This window comes from Dendrobates tinctorius, unplaced genomic scaffold, assembly GCF_039654945.1.
Source record: "Dendrobates tinctorius isolate UK_male_01 unplaced genomic scaffold, ASM3965494v1 ptg000161l, whole genome shotgun sequence".
Taxonomy (NCBI): domain Eukaryota; kingdom Metazoa; phylum Chordata; class Amphibia; order Anura; family Dendrobatidae; genus Dendrobates; species Dendrobates tinctorius.
In genome coordinates, this window is record NW_027361828.1 from 8,062,463 (window position 1) to 8,076,475 (window position 14,013).

At 41.7% G+C, this 14,013-nt stretch overlaps 1 protein-coding gene across 1 annotated transcript in view; it reads left to right on the plus strand.

Moving 5' to 3' along the window:
- HHIP (hedgehog interacting protein) overlaps window positions 1-14,013 on the plus strand; it is a 148,367-nt gene that overhangs the window by 14,792 nt on the left and 119,562 nt on the right. The window contains exon 2 of the mRNA XM_073549789.1: window positions 12,214-12,409. Coding sequence (XP_073405890.1) covers window positions 12,214-12,409 — 196 coding nt within the window. The remainder of the gene's footprint in view (window positions 1-12,213; window positions 12,410-14,013) is intronic.

The following is a 14,013-nucleotide window of genomic DNA, read 5'->3' on the forward strand; positions in this document are numbered from 1 at the left end:
CCAGAAGAGAGAGGTTAAATATTTTAGTTAGGTGAGGGGTGACAGCAGGGGAAAGGGTCTAGAGTAGATGTGATGGAAATGGAGCCTGCTTACTTCTTCTGTGAGTAGTTCAAAGTCAGAGAGTGAGCTAGATGCAGTGGGGGAGGGAGGACAGTGCATGGTATGAGGTGACTGGGAGATAATTTCCTGTCGGATCTGGTCAATTTTTTTCTTTGAAGTAATTGGCCAGATCGTCAGCTTAAGCTCCATGGTAGGGGCCTGTACTCTTGGGTTGAGTAGAGCATGAAAAGTGTCAGAGACGTTTAGGGTTATTGGACAGTGAAGTGATGAGGGTGTTGAAATAGGTTTGTTTTGAGAGGTGAAGGGCAGTGTTGTATGTTCGAAGCATAAACTTATAATGGATGATATCTTCGGGTAGGTTGGATTTTCTCCACAGACTTTCGGCGCACCTTTGAGCACCGCTGCAGGAATCGTGTTTGCAGGGTGTGCCAGGGTTGTCGCCATCTGTGTTGTGGTGTTCTATGTATAGGAGGAGCAAATTCATCCAGGGCACTTTGAAGTGTTACATTGTAATGCTTCAATGCAGAATCAGGACATGAAAGGGAGGAGATAGGGGCCAATGAAGACTGCAAGTTCTTCATAAGTTTCTGGGTGTTAATGGCCTGTATGTTTCTATAAATATGGACAGTGGGGGTGACCTGAGCAGCCTGGCAGTTCTTGATAGAGAATGAGAGAAGGTTGTGGTCAGAGAGTGGGAGAGGGGAGTTTGCAAAATCATCCACTGCACAAAGCCGAGAGAAGACCAAGTCGAGGGAGTTCCCGTCTTCATGCATTGGAGAATTAGTAGCTGCAAAAGGCCAAATGAGGAGGTTAGAGATAAAAGGTGAGTAGCAGATGGGGAGAGGGGAAGAGCAATGGGGATGTTGAAATCTCCCATGATGAGGGTAGGGATGTCACAGGAGAGAAAATGTGGAAGCCAAGTGGCAAAATGATCCAGGAACTGATGGGAGGGGCCGGGAGGACGATATACCACCGCCACTCGCATAGAGAAGGGGGTGTAGAGTCTGACGGCATGGACCTCAAGAGAAGGAAAGACAAGTGAGGGTACTTGAGAGATAACCTGAAAGGTACATTTTGATGATAGGAGCAGACCAATGCCTCCACCTGCTCTATTGTCTGATCTTGGGGTATGAGAGAAGTGTAGTCCCCCGTATGAAAGAGCAGCAGCAGCGGTAGTGTCTGACTGCTGGATCTAGGTTTCAGTAAGAGCCAGGAGGTTAAGAGAATTAGAAAGGAAAAAGTCATGAGTGAAGGAGAGTTTGTTACACACTGAGTGAGAATTCCAAAGTGCACAATTAAGAGAGACAGATGGCATGCAGGGAATATTAATAAGATTAGAGGGGTTTCTGAGTGTAGCAGTTGGGGGGTTTGACTTTCTATAACATGGGGGACCAGGGTTGGGAGCAATGTCTCCTGCGACTAGGAGAAGGAGGATAGAAAGAGTGAGCAGATGGTTAAGTGATTTGTGAGAGCGTCTCTTATGTTGAATGGTGGGACTGAATGGATCTGTGCAATTTAGCAATGTGAAAAGAGCGTGAGTGCTATACATAGGAGAGGAAAGGAGTGAGGGGCCAATATGGACGGAGTGTAGAGAGTTAATACCAGGGCAGTGGATGTGTGTAAATGCAGCGGCCATGATATAAATTATACAAATGCCTATGGTAAATATTTGGGGTTGCCCAAGTGTACAGGGAAGAGATTTATTTATTTGTCTTACCTGTCTCCTGCCATGTTATAACTGTCAGCGTACTTAGATACATGTACTTTGATTACATGTACATAAATGCCACCCCTGCATAAATGCCTTTCCCAGGCTAGCTCTGAATTTATAGAAGGCCACTACTAAGATCTTCCTTTTTTTTTTTTTTTCCTCTCCTTACTCGTTAGCAATCAATCAAACTAAGTTAGGACTGCAGGACACAATAAATGTATTTAGCAGATAAACAAGTGTCCAGGCCTACATGGATCATAAGCCACTTTGAAAAGTTACTTGACCTCAATAGCATAAGGGGACAAGCAGGGTGAGTTGAAATAACTATATACCATTATATATGCTGCAAAGATGAATGATAGAGGTTGAACACATGCAGGATTCAGTGAAGTTGCTGGAAAGAGTTAAATACCTGTATGAAGAGAATAGAGATGCGTGTTAGATTCAGCCATGTTATAACTGTCAGCGTACTTAGATACATGTACTTTGATTACATGTACATAAATGCCACCCCTGCATAAAATTGAAATGGACTAGCACACCATTGAATAGTACCAAAACATTATTAGGGTATCCTCTCCATTAGTAGGAATTGATCATTAAGGTCCTCATGCACATTAAACCATCTATATTAGTGAGTTTAGTGGACATTATTGTGTATGGGAGTCCGTGACAGATGACGTTGGGGGAGATAAAGATACAGCATGTCTGATCTCTGACTGATGATCCTTTTGTTCTCCCTGAGATATGGCACTGCCAGAGATGTCTGGCAGAGGCTCTCTCATAGGACCCACGAGCGCTCCTGTGTATGGAGAAGTCAGGGCGACGTTGCTATGACTACTATGAGAGACAATTACCTTTCACAACTGGTTCAGGACCCAACAAGAGGGGGGGCACTGCTAGACCTAATATTAACCAACAGGCCAGACCGCATATCAAATGTAAGGGTTGGGGGTCACTTGGGTAATAGTGATCACAAATTAATAAGTTTTCATGTATCCTTTAATGAGATGTGTAGTAGAGGGGTTACAAGGACATTAAACTTCAGGAAGGCAAATTTCCAACGGATGAGAGATGATCTTGGTGCAATTAATTGGGACGATATCCTGAGACATAAAAATATACAAAGAAAATGGGAGACGTTTATTAGCATCCTGAATAGGACCTGTGCACAATATATACCGTATGGGAATAAACATGCTAGAAATAGGAGGAAACCACTATGGCTAAATAGAGCTGTAAGGGGCGCAATAAGAGATAAAAATAAAGCATTTAGAGAATTAAAGCAAGTAGGTAGTGATGAGGCATTAACTAAATACAGAAGATTAAATAAATTCTGTAAAAAGCAAATCAAGACAGCAAAGATTGAGACAGAGAGACTCATTGCCAGAGAAAGTAAAAATAATCCCAAAATTTTCTTTAACTACATAAATAGTAAGAAGCTAAAAAATGATAGTGTTGGTCCCCTTAAAAATAGTCTGGGTGAAATGGTGGATGAGGAAAAAGCCAATATGCTAAATGACTTTTTTTCAACAGTATTTACACAAGAAAATCCCATGACGGATAACGTGATCAGGGATAAAAATTCTCCGTTAAATGTCACCTGCTTAACCCAGCAGGAAGTACGGCGGCGTCTAAAAATCACTAAAATTGACAAATCCCCGGGCCTGGATGGGATACACCCCCGAGTACTGCAGGAATTAAGCACAGTCATAGATAGACCATTATTTTTAATCTTTAAAGATTCTATAATAACAGGGTCTGTACCACAGGACTGGCGTATAGCAAATGTGGTGCCAATATTCAAAAAGGGGACAAAAACTGAACTTGGAAATTATAGGCCAGTAAGTTTAACCTCAACTGTGGGTAAAATCCTGGAGGGTTTTCTAAGAGATACTATACTGGAGTATCTGGAGAAGAATAACCTTATGACCCAATATCAGCATGGGTTTACAAGGGACCGTTCCTGTCAGACTAATCTGATAAGCTTCTATGAAGAGGTAAGTTCCAAACTGGACCAAGGGAATGCAGTGGACGTGGTGTACATGGACTTTTCAAAAGCTTTTGATACGGTGCCACACAAAAGGTTGATACATAAAATGAGAACAATGGGGATAGGGGAAAATATGTGTAGGTGGGTTAAGAGCTGGCTCAGGGATAGGAAACAAAGGGTGGTTATTAATGGAGCACACTCGGACTGGGTCACAGTTAGCAGTGGGGTACCACAGGGCTCAGTTTTGGGCCCGCTTCTTTTTAACATATTTATTAATGACCTTGTAGGGGGCATAGAGAGTAGAATTTCAATATTTGCAGATGACACTAAACTCTGCAGGGTAATCAATACAGAGGAGGACAATTTTATATTACAGGAGGATTTATGTAAACTAGAAACTTGGGCTGATAAATGGCAAATGAGCTTTAATGGGGATAAATGTAAGGTCATGCACTTGGGTAGAACGAACAAGATGTATAATTATGTGCTTAATTGTAAAACACTGGGCAAAACAGTCACTGAAAAAGACCTGGGTGTATGGGTGGACGACAAACTCGCATTTAGCGGCCAGTGTCAGGCAGCTGCTGCAAAGGCAAATAAAATAATGGGATGCATTAAAAGAGGCATAGATGCTCATGAGGAGAACATAATTTTACCTCTATATAAGTCACTAGTGCGACCACACTTAGAATACTGTGTACAGTTCTGGTCTCCGGTGTATAAGAAAGACATGGCTGAACTGGAGCGGGTGCAGAGAAGAGCGACCAAGGTTATTAGGGAACTAGGGGGTCTGCAATACCAAGACAGGTTATTACACTTGGGGTTATTTAGTTTGGAAAATCGGAAGGCTTCGGGGTGATCTTATTACAATGTATAAATATATGCGGGGACAATACAAAGACCTTTCTAATGATCTTTTTACTCTTAGACCTGTGACGGGGACAAGGGGGCATACTCTACGTCTGGAGGAAAGAAGGTTTAAGCATACTCACAGACGTGGATTCTTTACTGTAAGAGCAGTGAGACTATGGAACTCTCTGCCATATGATGTTGTAATGAGTGATTCCGTACTAAAATTTAAGAAGGGACTGGATGCCTTTCTTGGAAAGTATAATATTACAGGGTATATACACTAGTTTCCTTAATATTGCGTTGATCCAGGGAGCTAGTCTGATTGCCGTATGTGGAGTCGGGAAGGAATTTTTTTCCCCAATGTGAAGCTTACTGTTGCCACATGGGGTTTTTTTGCCTTCCTCTGGATCAACATGTTAGGATAGGATATGGGTTGAACTAGATGGACTTAAAGTCTCCCTTCAACCTTAATAACTATGTTGTTGTTATGTTGTTATGTTGCTGCCGGCCGAATGATCAGCTAAACCAACGACAGCTATCTAAGGTACACTTGCATATGTGTTTAATCTATTTTGTGCCCAACCAAACCTGCTTCTTGGTTCACTTAAAGCTGAACTAAATGCCTTAATAGCTGCACCCCCCTTTCAGTACCTCCTCAATACACATGCATGCTGAAGAAGACCGATTAGGCATGTGTTCTCAATAATCCAATATTTATTTCTGGCCACCTTTAGGCCTAGTACTGGCTTCATGGATTCAGAGCCAAGGTTGTCAATAGTTGGTGTTTGAGTAAAGCTGAACTAAATGCCTTAATACCTGCCCCCCCCCTTTTTCAGTACCACTGCAATACACATGCACACTCAATAAGACTGATTAGGCATGTGTTCTCAGTAGGAAAAGTGGAGGAAGTGGCTATCAGATGCCTCCTATTGGGCTTATTTCTCATGGGAATAAACTTATCTGATCCATCATCTGTTGAGGGGAGAATCTGGAGGGCTTCGGACACTTCATATGATTATCTTGTAGTGCCGTAAATAGTTAGATTCTGCCGACAATTATCCAATATTTCTGGCCACCTTTAGGCCGAGTACTGGATTCATGGATTCAGAGCCAAGGCTGTCAATAGTTGGTGTTTGAGTAAAGCTGAACTAAATGCCTTAATAATTGCCCCCCAACCTTTAGTACTACCCCAATACACATGCACGCTCAATTAGACCGATTTGTCATGTGTTCTAAATAGGAAAGGAGGAAGTAGCTATCAAATGCCTCCTGATGGGCTTATTTCTCATGGGAACAAACTTATCTTATCCATCATTTGTCGAGGGGAGAGTCTGGAGGGCTTCGGACACTTCATATGATTATCTAGTAGTGCCGTATATAGTTAGATGCTGCTACTAATCTAATATGTTTGGCCACCTTTAGGCCTAGTGCTGGCTTTATTGATTCACAACCAAGGCTGTCAATAGTTGGTGCTTGAGAATAGGCCCCGTCACACATAGCGATCTCGCTAGCGAGATCGCTGCTGAGTCACAATTTTTGTGACACAACAGCGATCTCACCAGCGAGATCGCTGTGTGTGACAGCGATCAGCGACCAGCCCCCCTGCCGGTATCGCTGATCGCTGCAGGAAAAGCCAGGACTTTTTTTGGTCACTGGTCTCCCGCTGGCCACCACGCATCGCTGCGTGTGACAGGCGGGAGACCAGCGATCTGCTGGTAACTAATGTACACATCGGGTATCCAAGGGACGTGCGTCCCTTGGATACCCAATGTGTACGTTAGTTACCAGCCTCCTGCATCAGCGCGCTGGTTACTAACGTGCACAGCGACGCCGGGCGCTGGGCGTCGCTGTGCTGATCGCTGGTGAAGCTGTCTGTTTGACAGCTCACCAGCGATCACATAGCGATTCACCAGCGATCCTGACACATTGATATCGGTGAGTCGCTATGTGTGACTCCAGCCTATGGCTTTAAGTGTGTTCTTTTACACTCATTTGTTTGCTTTGGCTCTTTAGAGACAAAAGCTTTTTGTCAGTCTCATGACTAAACAAACAATGTTTTCTAGACTCTTTTGTTAAAGCCACCATGGTATTATTACTTATTTACCTACACACTTAAAACTGAATTTGAACCCTTTCATAATACAGTTCAGGTTCAGAGGTTCATATATACACAGGAAACTGACATTCTATGGACAAAACAATGGGTTGTATCAGCAACTTTTCAATAAAATCTAGAATCTTACTTAATTTTGCTAGCTGAAGTGAATTTTGGACAGTAGTCATAAAAGATAGCGTAAAAAAAATTCAAAGTACCTTTCAGTCAATCAACAGGTTTTGTTGCAAGGCTTGTCACAGAATATACGACAGTATACGTAATATTATAAAAAAGTTACATAGAGAGACCAAAACCACAAGTTTCCACTGGTAACAGTGTACACAATGCAGTATATACAAGTGCATTGACAGGGATTGAAGGAGGAAATCCCTTATCCAAACAGATCACAGTCCAATTTGGTTTACAGTAAACAAACACAGACAATTAGCGTTAGATGCTAAGACATCTCTAGCATGTACGTCTGCACTGAGCACATACATTTGGTCTCATTGCTTCACTTTCACTAGAGAGAGAAAAATCTACCTTAATTGCTAATGCGTTTTAGCACAGATTTGCACTGTAAAGGAATCCATCAGTCAGGGGAGAGTCTGGGGGCTTCGGACACATCAGCTCATTATCTAGTTCTACCATAAATTGTAAGTTTCTGCCAAAAATAAACTTATATTTATGGCCATCTTAAGGACTAATAATGGCTTCATGGATTCAAGGCTGTTAATAGTGACTTTTTGAATATGGCTTTAAGTGTTTTCATTTACAGTCAACTTAGTGTTGAGCTGAAGTTGAAGATTTGGCCACAACACAATAGACAAAATATTTTATTTAAAGTGAATTTTTCATCATATCTTTACATATGAAAATCCCCTCTAACACCCTCGCAACCCTCCAATCTATCCTAAACTCTGCTGCCCGACTAATCCACCTGTCCCCCCCCGCTATTCCCCGGCCTCTCCCCTCTGTCCCTGCACTGGCTCCCCATTACCCAAAGACTCCAGTTCAAAACCCTAACCATGGCATACAAAGCCATCCACAACCTGTGCCCTCCATACGTCTGTGACCTTGTCTCCCGGTACTTACCTACACGCAACCTCCGACCCTCACATGATCTCCTTCTATACTCATATGCATGCAATCTCCCGCGCATCCCCCCAACTATGAAACTCTCTATCACAACATATCAGACTCTTGCATACCGTGGAAACCTTCAAAAAGAACCTGAAGACCTACCTCTTCCAACAAACCTACAACCTGCAGTAACCACCAAACCACTGCACGACCAGCTCTACCCTCGCCTACTGTATCCTCACCCATCCCTTGTAGATTGTGAGCCCTAGCGGGCAGGGTTCTCTCTCCTCCTGTACCAGTCGTGGCTTGTATTGTTTAAGATTACTGTACTTGTTTTTATTACATATACACCCCTCCTCACATGTAAAGCGCCATGGAATAAATTGGTGCTATAATAATAAATAATTGTAATAATGATACTGCTATATAGGAACTAGTCCCCCATTAAAAATGATAACTTTTGCCTAGAGATTCCTTGTGCAAGCCTTTAGAAATCTTGCAAAGGATCCACATGCAAATCAGGCTGGAAAATCACATGGGGGTAGAAGGATTCACAAGCACATTGACCCACCTCTAGGGCGCTTTCGGCATGATTTGCATAAAGGTCTTCAGCTAGATTTCTCATGAGTGGCACATCAATCTCTACATAGCATATATAATATTGGGGACAGTCATCTTTGTAGGTATACCTCTACTTCTATATGTAAAACTTGCTGACAGGTTCCCTTTATATCTTTATTATTTGAACTGGGTCATTAGATATCTCTTATGATATTAGTGATTTTTCCAATGGTCAATACCATGCACACCCATTTTTATTGGTAAACTACCATCAACTGAGGAAAAATTAGGCACAGGAAAAATAGTTGTTCTCATCAAAAGCGCAGATTTCCATTGTTCAGAATCTATAACTATGACTAACCTAATGGACATATCAACATACATCCAAAAGTATGACAAATAACAGCTCTACAGTAGCAAAGGCAATGAGCCACAGTCTTATAAACACCTACATGTGTCCTTCTGGGTTTCATTGACTTGGGTAAGTTCATTGACTTCATAGAAGGTTCTTGATCTTTGAGACTGATGTACTAAGACAAGAAAAAGAAAGCAAAAAGGACAGCTCTGTGTCCCAAAGGAGTGTTGCATGTCTCACATGCCTATCCAGCAATTCATGTGTTAAATAGGGCCCTAAGGCGTTATAATTGACTTCACAGAGAGTATTAGTTTATTGAAACCAAACCTGGAATGATGGCTCTATCAATCTTCCAGAAAGGTAATTCCACCACAGACCTCACACAGAACAAGATTGGAACAGCAAGAGACGCACACAAAAAAAGTAGTGTAGTTGAATTTTGACAATTTATGGAACCCTATTCCACATCTCACATTTTAAGGATTTTTTTTTATCTGGCCACAACATTCATTAATAATTCCTTTGACAGTTCAATAGAAAGAACTTCATTCTGCCAAGAAGTGACTTATCTCTTCCAATTATATTTACTTTTCAATGCCTGAAATTTACTACTTATGGTGCAGTTGAGGCTGCTAAGCTATTTTCTTTGATATATTCTGTTGAATGGGACCCTTCTGCGTTGTTTAAAAATGAAAATAAATTCTTTAATATGAAAAGAGTCTCAAGGCCCCAGCATACTGTAACACATCAATGTGGTTTATGTTGGATCCCTAGATTGAGTATACAGGAAAGATGTATATCTTTGTACCGTGTTAGCCAGTAGATAGAAAAATATTCAGGATTGAGAGTCCTCAGTAGTTGATACCTTTTAATGGCTAAAATGTCCAACTGGGGGTCTGTATGTGGGGGAGACAGGGCAAAAGCTTAGAACAAGGATGAATGCTCATCGTCACACAATAAGAGAAAAAAGAATGGATCTACCTGTGGCAAAACATTTCTGTATCCCTGATCACAGCAGCATGGATATGAAATTACTGGTATTGAAAGGTAACTTCACATCTCAGAGAGAGAGACGAGTTTGGGAGTACAAATTTATGACGAACTTTGACACTCTCAGTGCTGGAATGAATGTGTCGCATGGATTTATGTCTTTTTACATCAATTAAGGAATTTCCTTTTAAAACCTTGCGGGGCAACACAGAACTAGACCCCAATCAGAGGACCATAAAACATCCAGACTCCTTATCTATGAACTGGTCCAATGTTTATATTTATGTTTCTCCCTCTCCCATATTGATAGTTCTGCTTCACGTCACTTGTCTTATCTATTGCATTTTTTCTAGGCTGTATTGTGCATAAATATGTGACTTCAGATTTTGTATTAGTCTAGCCTGATGAAGAGACCTGAGTAGTCTCGAAAGCTTGCAATGTATTACCATCTGAAAAGTTAGCCATTAAAAGGTATCAACTACTGAGGACTCTCAATCCTGAATATTTTTCTTAGATTGAGTATGTAATCAATCCTCTGAGATTATGTCAGTCCTCATTGGATAATGCCAAAAAATGAGAAAATGTCCAGCTTATGGATGTCTACAGCTTTTAGAATCTTATTAAATATATTCTGAAGACCAAATGAATGTAAATCTCTGAAACATTTTATACCATGGAAGAAATCTGCCGGATTCATATTCCCTATTTACTAAAAGTGGAGCATGTTAAAGGTGAGAATTAGCATCCAAAGCATGTCTAAGGGCTTGTAAACACTACAGTAAAAATCAGACAAGTGCTATGCGTCATATTGATAGCACTTGTCCCCATATCATACTATAGGGGTCTGAGGAAAAAAATTGCAGCATGCATGAGTTATCGGTTCACATTCAGCCATTCGTGTCTATGGGTCCGTGGAAGAATACAGACCACACTTTGACCTTATTTTCAAAGGCAAACTGAATGGAGAAGATGAAAAAATGTTTATTTTTTCTTATTCTCATTCGAGAAAATCGAACCATATTTTGATCAGAGTGTGATTAGCATAATTGGACCAATTTTCTTGGATGAGAGAAAAACAGTTGTGTGATCCTAGTCTGAGGGTCTCGCTTCACATAGCTACACACCAGCGATCCCGACAACGATATGACCTGGTAAGGATAGCTGGTGCGTCGCTACATGGTCGCTAGTAAGCTGTCAAACAGGCAGATCTCTTCAACGATGCAGCAATCCAACAGCGATCTGTATAATGACCTTGGCGGACAATGGAAGCCTTCAATGGAAGTCTTCAAACAGAGGCTGGACAGACATCTGACTGGGATGATTTAGCGAATCTTGCTTTGAGCAGGGGGTTGGACCAGATGGCCCAGGAGGTCCCTTCCAACTCTACGATTAAGATAAGATAAGATAATCCTTTAATCGTCCCACCATGGGGAAATTCAGAGCATTACAGCAGCAAGGCAGGAACAAGTACAGATACAGATGCATAAAGGCATTACATTGACAGTAGTTGGGTACATATACAAAGAGAAGAAAAAAAATTCTATGGTACCTTGTCACACAACACGCCTGCGTCCATGAGTTCTGCGTCGCCAACGAGGTCACTCATTGGCGTTAAACACAGTGATGCATGCTGGCCAGTGGGACACCGACGATGAAAAAATGGCCCAGAACATTCGAGCACGATCAACGATATCCAGCGGGGGGGGCCGGTTGCCGCTATGTGTCAGATGTGGCGAGATCACTGTTGTGTCACAAAATTGGTGACGCTTCAGCGATCTCGCTATGTGAGACGGGACCTTAAGAAGCAGTCATTAGCGGGAGGAGAAAACAATATTACAACTGAATTTTCCAGCAATTGTTCTACAGTCATGCCCACTGTTCAGTTGACTGAAGAGCAGGGTGCAATGCCATTAATACATTGATCACCTCTAACAAGCTCCACTTTTACTTATATAGGGAATCTGAACCTGACAGGTTCCCTTTCATTGGTAAATAACATGTATTACATATGTGCATGATGTCTTCAAAATAAAGGCATTACTAACTAGATTCAAACCTATTGTAAAGTTATCTACATTTCAAAATAAAGTCACAAATGAGTTAACAGCAATACCTTACTAACAGAAAACCAAAACACTTCAAAAATGAACCCCTATGGAGAAAATTCCAAGGTAGGCATTTCAGGAATAGGATCAAACACTCGAAAGCATGCGTATTTAACCCACCTGCATATATACCTTCATTGTAATGCATTTTGTCTTTAGAATTGTAGTGCTCTTTATGGGCAACCAAACAACCTCACAAAAATACAGCAGTTGACCATAAAATTAGTTAAAATTCCCTAAATTCTGTATATGAGTGGACATTCTGTAGATAGATTTTACAGAAAAAAAAATGTGCCAGCAGCATGTTCCCCTGTATTTCATTTTATTGTTCTGTAAGCTGTGCTTTAAATATTTGCCCAAGTGAAACATGTGTCATGTGCTTATTTTTTTCTGGTTTGTGACTTGCAGATATTTTCAGTTACCAACAACACAGAATGTGCAAAAATCCTGGAGGAAATCAGATGTGCCTACTGTTCACCACATGCCCAGAATCTCTTCCATCCTCCAGAGAGCACCGACACATCCGAAAGGCAACTAGTGCTCCCAACCTTGTGCAAGGACTATTGCAAGGAATTCTATTATACATGCCGAGGTCAGATACCAGGTAATGGGATTACTTTACAAATTGAAATAAGAAGACATTTGTGAACTGTAGTGGTCATATATACTCGTGCAGAATACTACCATTTATTTTAAAGTAATTTTTTATGTTAAACATGTTAACACTTTTTTTTCATATTACTATCTAGAGTATATTAAAGGGAATCTTTCACCAGTTTTTTGCTACTTAATTTGAGAACACCATGTTGTAGGTACAGAGACCTTGTTTCCAGTGATGTGTTACTTACTGGGTTTCTCAGTGTAGTTTTCATAAAATCACTGTTCTATCAGAGGGAGATTATCACTAGAGGACTACTTGATCTGCTGCCAGGTTGTCCAACCACGCCAATCAGTGATGTGGGTGAGGTTATACAAAGCTCAGTATTAAGAGAACTGCTAGATCTTCAGCAGATAAAACAGTTCATATAATTACAATCATCTATGTATAAGTAACACAGCACCCACCATTAACAGTAGGTGGTGGCTACAGCTTACCTCCTCCCTCTCCCTGCACAATATCCTCCACTAAGCATGCGTAGAAATCTCTCCCATATAAGTCAATGAACATCTTCAGACTATTGTTGCCTATGGTCCATGTAGCTGCTACAATCTCTACCTGTAGAATCATTTAGGCTGTGTGCACACGCTGCGGATTTTGCTGCGGTTCCGCAGCGGTTTTGGCCGCTGCGGACCCGCAGCAGTTTTTGCTACGGTGTACAGTACCATGATTCCCTATGGGAATCAAAAACCGCAATGCAGACGGTGCGGAATTTGTCAATTCTTTCTGCGGATTCTCCTGCGGTTTGCCATCTCCTCCATTGAGGAGATGAAAAACCGCAGGGCAAAACCGCAGAGCAATCCGCAGGTAAAACCGCAGGTCTTTTGACCTGCGGTTTCACCTGCGGATTTTACAAAATCCGCGCGGATGAATCCGCACATAATCCGCAGCGTGTGCACACAGCCTTAGCTGCATATCTCTAGCAGAAGTTTAGGGAAGCAGGCTACCCCTGTAATTATGTGTAGAGAAAAAAGAATTTAAAAAATCTAAAATGAGAAAATAAAAACAGATGAAAAGTAATAAGTATGTTAAATTTCAGGTTTGAATTATAAAGGGGTTATCCGGTTTTAACTTTTATTATTCCGTAGTTCAATAAAATAGCGAACTGAGCTTTTACTCACCCTCCGCTATCCCTCAACCAGTCCAGCAGTGACATCATATCTACTACACTCAAAACCGCTGCAGCCAATTACATGGCTCGGCAACTTAAGCCTAAGTAGACAGTACGAGTCGCTGAGTCATATAAGTGTCTGTGGTGTCGTAGATGTGATGTCATTCTTGCAGTTGATCAACAGAGACAGCGCAGGACCCAGGGAGGATGACTACAAGCCAGATTTGTTATTGTATGTGTCTCTAAGGATGGGGTCACTCGGACGAGTCTCGCACGTCAATACCCGGCACTGCCGCCGGCAATTGGGAGAGGAGCATGCGTCTGCATGTATTTCTATGCAGCTGAGTGCACCAGTCCAGAGTGACGGCGGCAGTGCCAGGTATTGACTTGCGAGACCCAACCGAATTTCTTGCATGTGTGACCCCGGGCTAAGGCTGTG